This window comes from Pseudonaja textilis, chromosome Z (genome assembly GCF_049901715.1).
Source record: "Pseudonaja textilis isolate UNSWEBS1 chromosome Z, rPseTex1.2, whole genome shotgun sequence".
Classification (NCBI taxonomy): Eukaryota; Metazoa; Chordata; class Lepidosauria; order Squamata; family Elapidae; genus Pseudonaja; species Pseudonaja textilis.
In genome coordinates, this window is record NC_142008.1 from 131,035,781 (window position 1) to 131,052,087 (window position 16,307).

Below are 16,307 nucleotides of genomic sequence, written 5' to 3' on the forward strand. Positions count from 1 at the left end.
AGGACAACCAGTAATGCATTCATTTAACACTGCATGCTTATATACTGCCAATTTAGCAAGTTGTTTCTAGAACTGGTGGATAGATATTCAGGTTTTGCTAATCACAATTAAGTCCCATTGCAGTTACTGGGACTTGTGTGAATTCACCATGACTAATTTCAGCAGATGCTTCTCTTGAGTAACTAATTCTGACTTCTGGTACTTAATAAAAATGGTCAGTTAATTTAACGCTGCTTTTTGCACTTCTGGGGCATCTTTCCCCAGAGCCAGAAAGTCAAAGAAATAAAAATAGCTGTATGTTCCTTGCTTAATTGGAAAGCAACATACATTTTAATATTAATTGGAGAGCAATTCCTTGAAGTAGAGAATAAGTGGTGAGTCTCTGGGGAAACTTAGCAAAATAAATATACACGTTTTAGCAGCACCCAATAGCAAGCCGTGCCATGAGTCAAGATTGAGCCCACTGCAAACAGGGCACTATCTGCAAGATGGCAAGCATAGTCAAGATAAATACAGGTGTGTAATTGCATAGTAATTTGGCCAACCTTTTTATTTCTTTATTTTGCAAAGCTGCCCATCTCAAACAGCAGCACACAATCATAAAACACTTCACCAGTTAACCATGATAAAAAGAAAAATGAAAAAGAAAAATGAAAGACAAAAAGTCCTTGACTTACAGTCATTCATTTAACGTCTGTTCATAGTTACAACGATATCGAAAATAGTGACTTACACTTACGGCTTGCACTTACGGCTATCGCAGCACACTCTTGGGCATGTGATCCAAACTCAGACACTTGGGTAACTGGCATCTATTTAGGACAGTTACCATGTTCTGGGATCATGTGATTACCATTTGCAACCTTCCCAGCCAGTTTCTAACAAGTGAAGTCAGTGGGGGAAGCCAAATTTGCTTGATGACCTTAACAACCACAGTGATTTGCTTAACAACTGTGGCCACAAAGGTCCTAAAATTGGGCGTGACTCAGTGAACAACTACCTTGCTCAACAACAGAAATTCTGGTCCCAGTTGTGACGTAAGTTGAGGACTACCTGTAGCTAAGAAATATATAAGCTAAAAGTGTTGACCCAGCCAGGTAAGGGGCCCCTCATCTACTCAGGACACCAGGCCTGGGCACATAACTATATGTTCTGAAAGGCCATCAGGGGACATGCTAATTTCAGGAGGAAAAAAAAATCCAGAAGACAAGCACGAGAGCAAAAAAGGGATGTCTCCTCTTGACTTTTTGGATTTCCTTTGCAGATAAGCCTGCTTGGAAACCATACCTGTGTAATTCTCAGGGCAAAGCGAAGGCTTACCTGGAGGGAATAGCATGGAGAGCCTGAACGCAGAAGGTTGCTGGAGGGGCAGCCATGGGCTGCTGCTGCTGATTCAAGATCTGGAGCTGCAGAAAAACCTGCTGCTGCTGCAGGAGGTGAGCGTAGGCGGAGTCCATGGGCAAGGGAGTCTGCTCCCCCTTCTGATCGGGAGGCATATACTGGTGGTACTTCAGCTTCTTGACTTTGGGCCGGGGCTCCTTGGCCTTTTTGGGTCGAGGTGCCTTTCTGGCCTCAGGAACTTTGTGTAAGGCCTAAAGAGCAGGATTGAAAAAGGAAGGGAAGTTTATAAACGTGGCTCAGGATGTCTGTGGGCCAGAGCAAGGAGAGGGGGGAAAAAAAGAGAGAATCTAGGGTTTCTCAGCTGAATTACATTTATGATGTGCGGACTTCAACTCTCAGAATTCCCCTTGCTGGCTGGGGAATTCTGGGAGTTGAAGTCCTTATGGGGAATTCTGGCAGTTGAAATCCGCACACCTTAAAAGTACCACGGCCCCCTCAGAAAACACAATAATGAATAAGATATTTGAATGCGTCAAAATGGACAGATCGATGATGTTATTGAAAAATAAGAAAGAAAGAGAGTAGTATTGCACGGTATGGGATGTGTGATACAAATGGCTGAGAAGACGCAAAGGCGTCAAAGGATAATATACGAGAAAGTACAAAGTATTAACACATATGTGTAAAAATATGTATATATGTATTAAAATGTTTTGAATGAGGAAGAATCTAATACAGCTATGGATAATACAGCTATAGATATTAATAACCAATGTAAATGCTGTTCCAGTATCATTGCAAAGTGTGGAAATCAGTTTTATTTTTAATTATTGAAACATTGAATAAATCAATTTATTATTAAAGTATCACGGTTAAGAAACCCTGGACTAGATGATAGGTAGAAATTACAACTTCCTTTTTTACATATAATATGTGTTCATGCCTTTTGTGCTTTTCTTGCCGGGGTTGCGAAGCTTCGATAAGGTCCTTGCTTGCCTTTTCTAACTTTTCGGTTCCCTAATAATGTAGCCACTTCCACTCCGTCCATTTAATTGCCCTGATCTCTTTCAGCCATTAGTCAAAAACTATATGTAATGAAGATAATATAGGCACACCTTTTCTAAGGCCCAACATCCTTGAGTAGGCTTCTCCCCATATCATAAAGTAGAAACTTCTCTGGTGCACACCTGCTACTTACTGAAATTGGAGATACTCAGAAAATAAATTTGTGGAAATTTGATTCAATTAGTGTTTAAAATTAAGAAGAACGCCAGGGGATGGCTCTTAGGGCATTTACAATATTGTAACAGCGCATTTGGATGAGTCTCAATTTTTACAGTGTTTGATTCCTGAGTCTGGAAAGCCGGGATATACTGTAGTTTGAAATAAATAAACAATGCACGTGCCTGACGCCAACAGGCAAACTTTAGCAAACGAAGCCTCAGCAACTCTCCTTGGCTGTCCTTGCATGCTGGGGGGAGGCTTCAGGTGCTAAATGTGTGACTCTTGTGCAGCAGGACCAAGAGGAGGGAAGGGGATGGAAAGATAACAACTTCCTAGCAGGAGTGTGAATCCTGAGGCACCCCAGATGTTGTTTTCATCCTCTCTGAAAATTGATCATGCTGCTTAGAATTGCCGGGAACTGTAGCCCAGCAGTATCTATGACTTATTCAGCAAACTGTAATTTTTTAAAAAATGGAAGGGAGAATTCAGGACAAAACTGGCCTATAAAGGCAATTTGGAATGAATACCAGGTTATCTTTTATTTTCTGTCTACATTCTGCTGACAAGAGAGGGCAGTTAGGGCAAAATCAGCACAAAATCCTCTCCTCTCCGCTCCTTTCCCTTCTTTCCTTTCCTTTCCTTTCCTTTCCTTTCCTTTCCTTTCCTTTCCTTTACCTTCTTTCCTTTCCTTTCCTTTCCTTTTCTTTCCTGTCCTGTCCTGTCCTGTCCTTTCCTGTCTTGTCCTGTCCTGTCCTTTCCTGTCTTGTCCTGTCCTTTCCTTTCCTGTCCTGTCCTGTCCTATAACTGATTTGCAGAGGTTATCGGAGTATTCCTCCCTGTGGCTACTCAAAGCCAGCAGCTGCTGCACTTCCCTTTACAGAAAGGCCTCCTCAACAATAATCCATGCAGACTGGAGTAAAAAAAAACATTGTACCACCTAAACATCAGTACATCATTGACATTGTTAGGGTAATAAAGGAAAGAAATAAAAAATATTAGAGAGAGAGAGAGTAGAGAGTTACTCTATAAGCGTGTCTTATCTTGATGTTAGGCAGTTGTTTTCCTATGTATATAGAAGTATTTATCTCTATAGGCATTTCTTACCTAGCAATTGTGGAAAATATTTCTCTAACCTTTGTGTTATAAAACTAGCCTGCAATTAGTTACATCTCTCTCATATGAAGACACATGATTATCCCATCTAAATCAATCTGAATGGAATGTACTCCCTGGGAACGTCACTCCCTACATCAGGAGCAATATACACCTTTTGAAGTTTGCCATTAATAGCCCTCTTAAATGGTCAATTGTGATCGATTAACAGACAATAGGAGAAGGATACTGAAAGATAAACAAGTGCCAGGAGGACATTTGTCTTTTTGCAGGAAAGATGTAAATCTAACTTGGAGTGTTTTATAATGAAATTACTCTACTTCTAAAAGAATCTTAAGGTATAAGAAGAGTTACTTTCACCTATATGCTTTGTAACTTTCCTCACATATCTGTGTGTATGAGAGGAGAGGTCTTACCCTTTTATTGATTAATAAAAGTTAGATTTTGTTCTTCAAAGCCTCTGCTTAAGTTCATTTTTGGCACATTGTGATTTTAAGTTATAGCTGAACCTTACAACATCATGAACTAAAATTAATTAAATTTTACCCACATTTACCCCATTTTTCTCTGCCTACAAATGAGGCAGGAGCACTAGGGGAAGAAGAATTAACAGCTTTCCTTCCACAGGGAGACTAAAAAAATTAAGATGGAGCAGCTTTGATGGAGCAGCTACAGCCGGCATTTTGACATCTATCTACCTACCTACCTACCATCTGTCTGTCTGTCTGTCTATCTATCTACCGTGTTTCTCTAACAATATGCCCCCTGCAATAGGAAGACCCAGCATGTTTTCTAGGCATAAAATGAAATTAAGGCCAAATTTAGGCCAAATTTAGACCGTGGAAGTTACGGAGGCAGCTCCCCACCTGAGAAGTGGCTGAAACGCTTCCACGGTTCCTGCCGCTGCTGCCGCTATTGTTGGAGACGGCACTGGCAAGAGAGGGACAGCTGCAGCTCAGCCTGGGCACTTTGAATGCAGGAACGGGCTGCACACTGGGACTTTTGCAAACTTGCAGAGCCCGAGGCTGGAGCACCAAGGGTAGCAGCAGCAGAGACGCTCGCTCGGCTCTTCTCACGCCCACCCAGCCGCTTGGGATTAAACCAAAACACAGCACGTGGTGCTCCCTGGTACCTCACAATCTTTTTTTCCCTGTTGTTACAGGGACGGGGGGAAAGCGAGAGTGACTCAGATGCTGTTGTTGGAGACAGCGCTGGTGTGCGCGGGGAGGGGGGGGAGAAATTAATTCACCCCCGAAAAGACGTTCTAGCCATTTTTTCGGGGCTCAAAAAAAAATAAGGCCTGGCCTTATTATGTTAGAAACATGGTATCTATCTATCTATCTATCTATCTATCTATCTATCTATCTATCTATCTATCTATCTATCTATCTATCTATTTATCTATCTAGCTATCTATCTATCTATCATCATCATATCTAGCTATTTATCTATAGCAGGGGTCAGGGAACTTTTTTACCTCTTACCCCCCAAAAAATTTATAAACGCAGACGTTACCCCTCCCGGCCTCTCCCCTCCCCGGCCACCTCAGGCTGCTGACACATAATTTGGAGGTCGAGGCGGGAGGAGTGCCCTCCCCGCGGCTGGGAAGAAGGCGGGATAGCTCGCTCCAGGGAATGAAATGTCACCAGGCTCCCGAGGGCTTCTGGGAATTTTCTCGGGGCCAAGGCGGCCGTTGCAGGTGCCTCTTCGCTTCCTGTGTGCCTGGCAGTGATGAGAGGCTTCGGGGGAGGGAGCCGGGCTGGCTGGCTAGTTGGCAGGCAGGCAGGGCCTGGGGCGAGGAAGCGGGAAGGGAGGATGATATTTGGGAGCCACGGTGACACAAACTGCGCGCGAGCGTGCGGTCATCGCAGCGCGGGAAGCGTCCCTTTTCCCAAAATGCTCTGCCCTATGCCAGAAGCTCGCCTTCCCCTAAAAAACGGGCGGTGCGGCTCTTGCAGAATCTAGCCTGGAGTCATTTCCGACCCAGGAAACAAGGGTGGGGTGGAGGGGATAAATTTGCCTCAAGGGTGTTTTAATAACTGCTGCTATGCCGATAGTTCCGCCATTGGCCAGCGCAACCTCCTCATTACCCCCAGATTTTCACTTTTACCCCATTTGGGGTAATTTACCCCTGTTCCCCGACCACTGATCTATAGTATCTATAATATAACTCAAATACTTTGGCCACCTAATGAAAAGGAAGAACTCACTGAGGAAGAGCCTAATGCTGGGAACAATTGAGGGCAATAGAAGAATGGGATGGCAGAGAATGAGGTGGCTGGCTGGAGTCACTGAAGCAGTTGACGTGAGCTTAAATGGACTCTGGGGAATAGGAGAGGACAGGAAGGCCTGGAGGAACATTGTCCATGGGGTCACGATGGGTCGGACATGACTTTGCGATTAACAACTATCTGTCTGTCTGTCCGTCCATCCATCAATCCATCCATCCATCCATCATCTATCATTTGTCTATGTATCTAATATGCCTCCTATCTCACTATCCAAAAGGACTCTTACAATACAAGAAAAACTAAGCCATTAAAATATTAACATAAGGATTAAAAAAATCAGAGAAAATGTGACCCCCTCCCGTAGACATCCTTCCTGGCAGGACCCTAGAGCGCATCCATTGCAAAGCCTTGCAAAATCATGTCATCAAGCCATGGCTGAGCTTTTTCTCTGTGAAAAAATAGTGGAAAAGACTTTCTCCAGCAACATTCCCACTGGGCTCTCCTCTGCCAATGACCCAGGCCTACCTTCGGGAGCGAAATTGTGGGCTTGAGGAGGTTTCCCCCCTGGAGAGAGAACTCGGCCTCAGAGGTAGATGAAGTGACAGCAGGCTGTTGATCCACCAGGACTGGGGGCAGGTCCAGCTGTAGAGGAAAAATAAAACGCTGGCTCTTACATATACATTACTGAGTAATGTATTGATCTTGTTTCTTAAACTATGGTTTGGCGAATAAACCAGAGTAGTGGGTTCATTTAAGAACCTAACAGACCCCATGTTGGAACCCATTACCCTGGGGTTCCTAAATTCACTAATTGCTACTATTTCATGCCATGGATATGTGACAGTTTAAGCTGGTAAGCATCACGGATGTTCCAAGAAAATGGCTGCCATGGGGTGGATACATATTCACAGAATGGCTGTGCCCATGGGTATCATGATGTCTAGCACTCATTTTGATTTTGTAAAACATTTGTACATAGAATCCCAAAAAACTTCCTGGAAACCAAGTTGATTTTCATCACCAATACTTTCTTTTGCAGCCTGCCAACTTTTTATAACTTGGTTTAAAATTAAAATATGTTAAATATGAATGTTACAGGTAGTGATTGACTTGTAATCTTCTATTACAACTGTTATAGAGCCCGGAAATACGGCCTTAAGCCATACTTGCCATTAAACAAACCATCATGTGACTGACCCCAATTTTATGACTTTTTTTTCAGTTATTTGCAACAATCTTTAGGCAATTAAGATGGAGCAGCTTTGATGGAACAGTTGCAGCCAGCGTTTCGACCTCTCTCTTTCCCTGTCTCCCTCCCCCCTCACTCACTCCTCTCTCTCTCGTCTGAACTGGGTGTTTTTTACTATAGTTTTTCCATGAAATAGGCATTTACAAAAGTAAACGTCTATTTCTCAGAAAAACTACAGTAAATCGTGGTCACATGACCTCAGGATGCTGCCAATGGCCATAAATGCGGGCCATTGGCAGCATCCTGATGGAAGGGAGGAGCTCAGCTGTTGAAACCGAATCCGGGTTGTAAGTACCCTTTTTGGCAGCCCTTTGTAAATTCCTTGGTTGCTAGGCAACTGGTTGTAAGTTAAGGACCACCTACATAAATGAGGGCAGGGAATAGCAAGTAGGCATTTGCCACATTGGGGACTTCGGCTCCGAATTCAAGAATATTTCAAAGTGTCCTGCAGAGGGCAGCAGTTTACCAGACAGACAGACACACACACACACACATACACACTCAAATATAGATAAATATGGGCACACATGCATATGCGCACGTGCGTCGCGCGTGCGCGCACACACACACACACACACATTAATGTATTCTTCAATACTACAGGCCTCTTTCCTGGCTTTTTAATAAAATTGATTTCCATTATTTAAGTTGAACTTGAGTGGGGGAAATTGACCTACTTCTCCTCCCAATACTTCCTTCCTGACTTGTCTGATTGGACAAAGTTGGTCTGCTCTGGGTTCTACCGTTAATTTGATTGTTGATTGCACCCTATGACCATCATTAAGTGTTGTACGTTATGATTCTTGATTCTTAACGAATGTACCTTTTCTTTATGTATACTGAGAGTATTTACACCAAGACAAATTCCTTGTGTGTCCAATCACACTTGGTCAATGAAAGTATTCTATATCATTTGATGGAATCCTGGAAATGGGTCTTCTCCATTGCAGGACCTGCCCTCTGGGATAGACATCCATCTGGCCCTTCCCTGACCCTGTTTGGAAGGCCTTAATAAACTGGCTTTGCCTCCAGGTTTAGACTCTTATTTCGTTCTACACAACAGTGTGAATCCACAAGCCCCCACAGCCTTTTTTTCCCCTAGCTATTCTGTTTTTTTTTTCTTGTTTTCAATACTGGATGATGCCCAGAATCTTCATCTATGAATTTGAGCCAAGAAAATAAAGCAAAACTTCTTCTACTTTAATAAAACCACAAAGGCCTTTCTGTCAACTGAGCCTGTCCACTGCACTTTTAATGCCCATTAAAGTCATAGTCCCAAGATTAAAAAAAATATTAAAAAATAGAGAAATGTTGAGGAATTAATATACTGGTAGTTGGATGTAAGCCATGAACTTTAGGAGTCATTTTTTTTCATGTGTGGAAAACAGTAGCATAACCAACCGACACTAGACATTTTAATATTTTACACTACTTTCTTTTACGCATACAGGTAATTCTCAACTTGCAACCATTCACTTAGCAACCTTTTGAAATCACAATGTCACTGAAAAATATGTGTAAAGACTGGTCTCGCATTTATCACTGTGGTAGCATCCTCAGAGTCATATGATCAAAATTTGGATGCTTGGCAACCAGCAGGTATTGCGAGTTGTTGTAGCATCACAGGGTCATGTGATCACTATTTGTGACCTTCCTTGCCTGCTTCCGACATCTAAAGTCAATGGGAGAACCTGGATTCACTTAATGACTGCTACATTCAGTTAACACCTTTGGTGTGATGCACTTAACAACCACGGCAAAAAAAACCCGCCAGTCTTCAAATTGGATGCAACTCATTTAACAATTGCATTGCATAGCAACAGAAATTGTGGTCCAATTGTGGTCGTAAGTTATGGACTGCTTGTATTCAATAAAACTTCGTGAGAACATTTTCAGCAGGATGTTAGATTATTTTATTTCCAACCTTCAGACTGTCAGTGGCTTTGTTTATAGGCATTAAAAGCAACAGCAGCACAGCGAGTAAAAGATGTCAGGCTAGTTTGGGCAGAATGCAAGATTTACTACTTTTTTTTTTTAAATGGTGAAAAAAAAAACATAGGGTAAACAAGTGGGATTTTTCCAATTCAAAGGAATCAGAGTTTGAAGTGGCACTGGGAAACCTCCAGAAAAATTTATTAGAAATAGAATGTCACAGCCTGAATAGAAACCCCTACGTACTGCAACGTTTTGCGGTAGAGGCCCACCTGCGCTGGTCCATCTGGATTTCAATCATTTGTATTAATGTCAGAGGCCACTAAGGCTATCGCTCAGTTTGCTTTCTCCTCATATCACATTGCATTTATCTTCTTCCCCATAATTTGAACCCTGGCTGGCTGGCTGTTTAATAAAGATGAAGGTCAGAAAAGCCCATCCATGAATCACACTGGCTAAAGTGAGCTGTACTAGTTACGCTATCACTATTTTGGTTCATTGAAAAAAAAAAAAAGAAGGGGGAAAGGAAGGGGGAAGGGAAGGAAGACAGGAATCTAGGAAAGACGGAGTTCTAGTCCGGCCTTAGACAGGAAAGCCAGCTGGATGATTTTGAGCCAGTCACCAGGAGACTGTGAGTTCTAGTCTCAAGAGGTGGTATTCAGCAGGTTCTAACCAGTTCTGGAGAACCGGTAGTAGAAATTTTGAGTAGTTCGGAGAACTGGCAAATGTCACCTCTGATAGGCCCCACCCCACCATCTATTCTCTGCCTCCTGAGTCCCAGCTGATCGGCTGGGTCTTCTTTTGTTGCCCTGCACAGGAGAATGGAGCTGGAAAGTAGGTTAGTGGGGTGGGAAGGGGGATTTTGCAGTATCCTTCCCCTGCCACACTCATCAAGCCACGCCCACAGAACCGGTAGTAAAAAAAGCTTGAATCCCACCACCGCTAGTCTCTGCTTAGACCTGAAAGCCAGCTGGGTGACTTCGGCCCTGTCCCGCTCTCTCAGCCCCAATTGACCTCACTACTGTGGGGAAAATAAGAGGAGGAAAGTGTATTAGGTCTGTTTGTCTTGAATTATTTATACAAATAACAAAGGGGGACATTAAATAAATTTAAAAATAAATAATATATTTGGGGGGGATATGGAGCAACAATTCTCACTAGAGAAATAAAGACCATTATCTGTGCTCTCTAAAAAGAACAAGTCACATATGTGACAAATCACGTCAGGATATTCTAGGAACCAGTCAGAGCAAAGTGTCTTTGTTTATGGAAGAAAATGTAATAGTTAGCCATATAAGGCAACAGCTTCCTCTAAACCAGTGTTCATCAATCTTAGAGCCTTTAAGATGTGTAAACTTCAATTCCCAGAATTCCCTAGCCAGCACATTGATAATTATTCCTATGGATCAAATTCAATGATTATTGCTGGAAAAACTTTTCTGTCGACCTCCTCTGTTCGCTGAACACAAAATTGCTATTCTATAGTGGTTCCTGTTCTGTGAAAATCTTTCTATTTGTACCTGGCACTTCTCTATTGATATTCTGCAAAGCTATTAAAATGCCGTAATTTAATTGATTCTATATATGGTTATGGGATTTTTACAGTGACCAGTCTGAAGTATTAGTTTTGTTAGTAGTTGTTGCTGCCTGTGGTTTTTATTATTAAATTTTGGTTATCTAATTGGAAACAGATGTAATCCTATTAGCACAAACCTTTTGGAGCACCAGGCAATATATATGCGTATGTATGTATGAGTGTGAGTATTGATCTGCTTGTGTTATATTTTATTACACCACCTCTTTTATAGAGATATTAGAAATAGGTATAGTGTGCCCCTTTTAACGGATATCCCAGGATAAGCTAGTTATTTTTATCTTTAAGTACTGCTGGTTCATTAGTTCAACTCTATGTCCTTGGCTTTGGCCAAATTCTGTTATGTCAGGATCCAAAATAAATTCTGTTCCAACAGCATCAATTCTTGTTCCTGGACAAGAATTTTAAGCTTGGGGTTTAGGCTTTATAGTGAAAGACACAATATAGATTCTAAATTCTATTAGCTTCAGACAGCATTGAAGATAGAAGTTGGGGTCCCATAAAGGCATCATCCTGGCTTGTAGTTGCATGCTGGTACACTTTTCCCAGTGTTTCACAACCTCAGCAGCTTTAAACTTTGTGAAGTTCAACTCCCAGAATTCCCCAGCTGGCCACAGGATTCTGGGATTTGAAGTCCACATGTCTTAAAGTTGCCAAAGTTGAAAAACACTTACTTTTAGTCAGTTCCTCCAAATAGCAAGGAGCTTCTCATTGTATCGTGGAGATTTTCCACTTTCATCAAACAGTACTTCAACAACCCACACATACAGGGATATATGTCTATATATATGTTGCTTACATATATGTCTATATATATATATGTCTATATATATGCTGCTTACTTGAAAAACTGCTTCTGATGTGGAAGGATTTCCTTGGCCACCTCCTGGAGACAATGCGAAACATGGGGAAGAGGAGGAAGAGGAACTACTAAGATCGTCTTCAAAGTTGAAGGACTCAGGGGTTCTACAACGGGCTGCATCTGAAGATGATGTTGAGGGAAAAAAGAGGTAGAAAGTCAGGGTGGGTTATTTGGAATTCACAGCAGAGTGAAAGGATAATGCTATCCTGTTCCTTTTTTATCTACAAAATTATTTTATATTGAACGTGATGACCAATTCATCTATTTTATAAATGTCTGATCAATTTCTGTTCTTGGAGATCTCACAGTCATCAAAACTCATTGTGTGCTGGGAGTTCCGGTTAAGCCCTCCTCGCTGACAGACAGGGAACCGCGACTGTCTGCAGTTTCGGTCCGTGCTCTTTTGTCAGAGAGCCCCAGTCATTGTGGTTAGGGGCTGAAGCTGCCTCGGAGGGGCGGTGGAGTAAGGGGAAGCCACCAGCCAGGTTGAGGGGAGCCGCATCTTCCCCCTCTGGGTTTGGCATTTTTCCCCCCAAAGATGACCAAACGATGGTCCAAAATTGCCACCCTGAAGAGGACGACTCAGCTGGACTAAGATTTGTGCAGGAATGGAGAAGGAGGTGTGACAACATAAGAACCGGGACAATTTGGCACAACAACTAAATAAAAGGTACCCCGGGATTGATGCTTTAAGAATGTTTAAGAAAGAAAAGAAAGCAGAATTAAAAAGGGAAGGGGAAAAAAAGAGGGAAAATAACTTTGACAGCTGAATGGGGCTTCGAACGGGAGAGGAAGAAGCCAGAACAAGAAACTTGAATAAGTTGAATTAAAATACATTGGCAACAAACAGGCATAAACTAAAGCTGGATTTAAGAGTATTAAAAAGAAGGGGGAAATATACAAATTGGAGACTTGATTGTTTTGGAATATTGAGGCTCAGAAAGCCCCTAAAAATAAAACAAGGGGAGGAAAAAAAGGGTGAGGACTTTGTATAATGGAGAGTGTCATCTTGTGGACAAAAATTTAAACTGGAAAATATAAAGAAAAAAAATCTGTTTCTCTAACGAACTTGATTCCATACAATGAAAAGAAAATATTGAAACAACAAAATGAGTACCCCAGAAAGTAAAGGCTGAACTAGAATAAAAAAAGAAGTAAGAAAAGACGAACTGTTGGACTAATTTGGTTACTTTGGTATAAACCCAGTGTTGGAATAGTTGTGAATTCCAGAAAGCTTGAAGAAGAAAAAAGAAAAAGAGAAGCTGCCTTGTGGATTTTATAATTATAAGATACAAGAGTGTGCACCGATGATATCTCTGTGGGAATTAAAAATGATGCTTAAAAATATGAAAGAACTACTAGATGCAAGAGGTGAATCATTTTGCTCAGTGTTAAAAGCCATGGAAATGGCGATTGAAGAACATGAAGAAGAAACTTCAGAGAAGGGGGAGTTAGTTCAAGAAGAAGACATTTTAAATAGACAATCAATGCAAAAAAATACAACAAAGAGGAGGGAAAAGAAGGGGGGTTAAAAACAGGAGATTCCAAAAAGTAACTAAAAAGGAAAATACCTGTAAAAATAGGAAAGACAGAAAGAAACAGCAGAAAAATAAAAGGGGGAAGGAGATATAAAGAGGGAGAGGGATATAAATCAGAGGGAGAAAAGGATTGGGAAAATAAAAGGGAAGAGAGGTAATGAGGAACAGGAACAGGAAATAGATAAATATGGGAATTGTAAAATAATGGAAAAAATTGTTTATTTAGAATACATAGGGATAATGGTTAATGAATTAAGAAAGGAGATTCCGTATTGATATGATGGGTAATAAGAATGTATTTGTAATTACAAGTTATTTAGATAATAGGGGAATATAGATCATTGAGAGGGGGAAGGGCATTGATATTTTTTTTAAATAGATGAATGTATGTTCTTTTTAATGTTACAAGAAAGGTTAATGTTTATTTTATATATATTGAAATAATTGAAATGAATTGCAAGGATGTTTTAAAATGAGATTAATATCAGTGACCAGGACTAGCTAAATTGATTAATTGCTTTTCTTTCTGCAATTTTTCTTTTGGTATTATAAATAAAACTCTGTGGAAGTAAAAGGAGAAAATATATTGCGGAATCTGACTGAAAAGTACAATGTCATGTAGTTCTTTTCTAGGGAATTAGTATTATAACTAATTAAAATAAATGTATATTGGGAATTAAGATGAGGGAATTAAGGTATATTCAAACCACTGAGGTGACACCCCCAAATTAGTAAAAGGGGAGGGGAAATCCATGTTTTATTTTGTGTGCAAAAGCTTGTATAAATTTAGAATTTATGGAAAGAATATGCGATAGAATTGCAAACCTGACAGGTAAAAGAATTAAAAGTTAACAAGTATGAAGATATGGGAATTATTAGTGACTTAAATGAGAAAAGAGTATTATGGAAAAAGTCATGCTTAAAAGAAACGTTAATGTTTAAGAAATATTTGAAATAAATTGAAATGAACTGAGAAGATATTTAGAATGAAAGTAATATTAGTGAACAGGATTAATGTTTGTTCCTTTTCTTACGTAAAAGTTGAAGAATTAAGTTAAAAATAGATAAGATAAGAAGCAGAATGTAGAAAATGAATATATAATTATTGTTATATTTGCATGTAAAAGTGGTGATCCGGAATTATGTTGTACACTGAAAAGAGCTTTGGAAACATTGAATAAAACTTGTTTTTTAAAAAAACACATTCTGGGCAAGAAGTCCTTGACTTACAACCACAATTGGGACCTGAATTTCTATTGTTATACAATGCAATTGTTAAGTGAATTGTGCCCAATTTTATGATTTTTTTTTTGCCATGGTCGTTAAGTTGTAAAGTGAATCATGCACAAATCATGTATAAGTTGTAAACTGAATCATGCACAAATCCAGCACAAGTCACTTATGACTTATGACTGTAACTTGATGCTTGTATCCTTATGATTCGTACTGATTGTTTCCTAGTGTGATTTGGCTGCTTATTTAGTAATCTACGACTATCATTAAGTGTTGTATCTTATGATTCTTAATGAATTTTTTTTTCTTTTTATGTACACTGAGAGTGTATGCATCAAGACAAATTCCTTATGTGTCCAATCACACTTGGCCAATAAAGAATTCTATTCTATTCTATTCTATTCTATTCTATTCTATTCTATTCTATTCTATTCTATTCTATTCTATTCTATTCTATTATTTTTGATTGTTGAAAGCCAGCTGGGAAAGTCACAAATGACCCTGGGATGCTACAACTTTTGCAAATACATGCTAGTTGCCAACCACCCAAATCTTGATCACATGATCCTAGGGATGCTATGAGTTGTAAGTGCAAGGATAAGTCATAAATCCCTTTTTTCAGTGTTGTTCAGTGGTGGTATTCAGCTGGTTCGCACCGCATCGGGCAAACTGGCAAAAATTTGGCGTACATCACTGAACCGGTAGTAACTTCTAGCTGGCCACGCCCCCGATCCAGTCGCCCTCCCGCCCGATGCTCGCTTACCTGCCCGCCTGACCTAAGATATTTCTTTTTTTTCCCACTCCCGACAATCAGCTGTGCATAGATTAGCTGTGCCGGATTCCCCTTGCTGAGGCCCAGGAAGGCAAAAAATGGAGGGAGGAGCTCAGCCCCACCTGCATTTTTTGCCTCCCAGAGCCCCAGAGGAGCCTTAGGGGAGCAAAAAGGCCCCCCCCCGAGGCTCCTCTGAGGCTAGGAAGCTCCCCAAAATGGGTGGGAGTGGCAAAAAAAGCACCACACCCACCCAGTCACGTGGCTACGCCCACCAAGCCACGCCCACAGAACTGGTAGTAAAAAAATTTGAATCCCACCACTGGTGTTGTTCAAACGGCTGCTAAATTCATGGTGGGTACATTTGAAGCTTTCTTCAATCACAAAATTACAGTTCCAGCATTACACCCACTCTTTGCACTATTTTAAATATGGTTTCGCCCAGTACAATTGGGAGTAGTTCCAAAAGAATGAAGCTTGCATGCGGTTGTGTTCTCTCCCCGCTTTGAAGCACTATTGATGGTACTACCTGTCACAACATCCTGGATACCAGGATCCAAGGGGAGAATATTTTTCTTCACCAATTCCAGTGGCCCAGGACGATGCAAGATCTTCTCGCTCAAGTCTTCGGCTAAGCGAGCCTTCTTTTCCTGAAACTCGGAACGGTCCCCTCGAGACACTGAAATGGAGGACCAGAGGGAATTCAGTGTTCATGGAAAGCAGATGAAATAAGATGAAACTCAAGGTAAACCGATACAAACTCGATGGCAGAAAATACGACTTCAGTAACAGAGTGGTCAACGCCTGGAACGCCCTATCCGACATCGTTGTTACAACCTCAACCCCTCACAGTTCAACCTCAAACTGCCTACCTACATCGTTGTTACAACCTCAACCCCTCACAGTTCAACCTCAAACTGCCTACCGTGGACCTCACCCCATTCTTAAGAGGTCCTTAAAGGAGCGTGCATGACCACACCAGCATGCCTACCGTCCCTGTCTTACTGTCCCCATTTATCTGTATTTACTGCCTTTGTTCATGTTTATGTTCATATCTATACTTGTTATCTTGTACATGACTCACAAAATAATAAAATAAATAAATAAATAATAAAATAAAAGATCAGAACAACTTGGCTAGATCAGAAGTAAATTTTACTTCATGTAGAAGCCTGAATCCAAAACAAAACAATCACTAATAATTACAATGAGTATTACCAT

General features: G+C 40.9%; 1 protein-coding gene across 3 annotated transcripts in view; it reads right to left on the reverse strand.

The window, feature by feature from the left end:
• Window positions 1-16,307, reverse strand: part of MAMSTR (MEF2 activating motif and SAP domain containing transcriptional regulator) — a 51,978-nt gene that overhangs the window by 15,913 nt on the left and 19,758 nt on the right. For all 3 annotated transcript variants that reach the window (XM_026711964.2, XM_087918014.1, XM_087918013.1), the window contains exons 6-9: window positions 15,616-15,765; window positions 11,527-11,666; window positions 6,435-6,551; window positions 1,321-1,592 (exon numbers count right to left, since the gene is read on the reverse strand). In XM_026711964.2, the coding sequence (XP_026567749.1) occupies window positions 1,321-1,592; window positions 6,435-6,551; window positions 11,527-11,666; window positions 15,616-15,765 (679 nt within the window). The remainder of the gene's footprint in view (window positions 1-1,320; window positions 1,593-6,434; window positions 6,552-11,526; window positions 11,667-15,615; window positions 15,766-16,307) is intronic.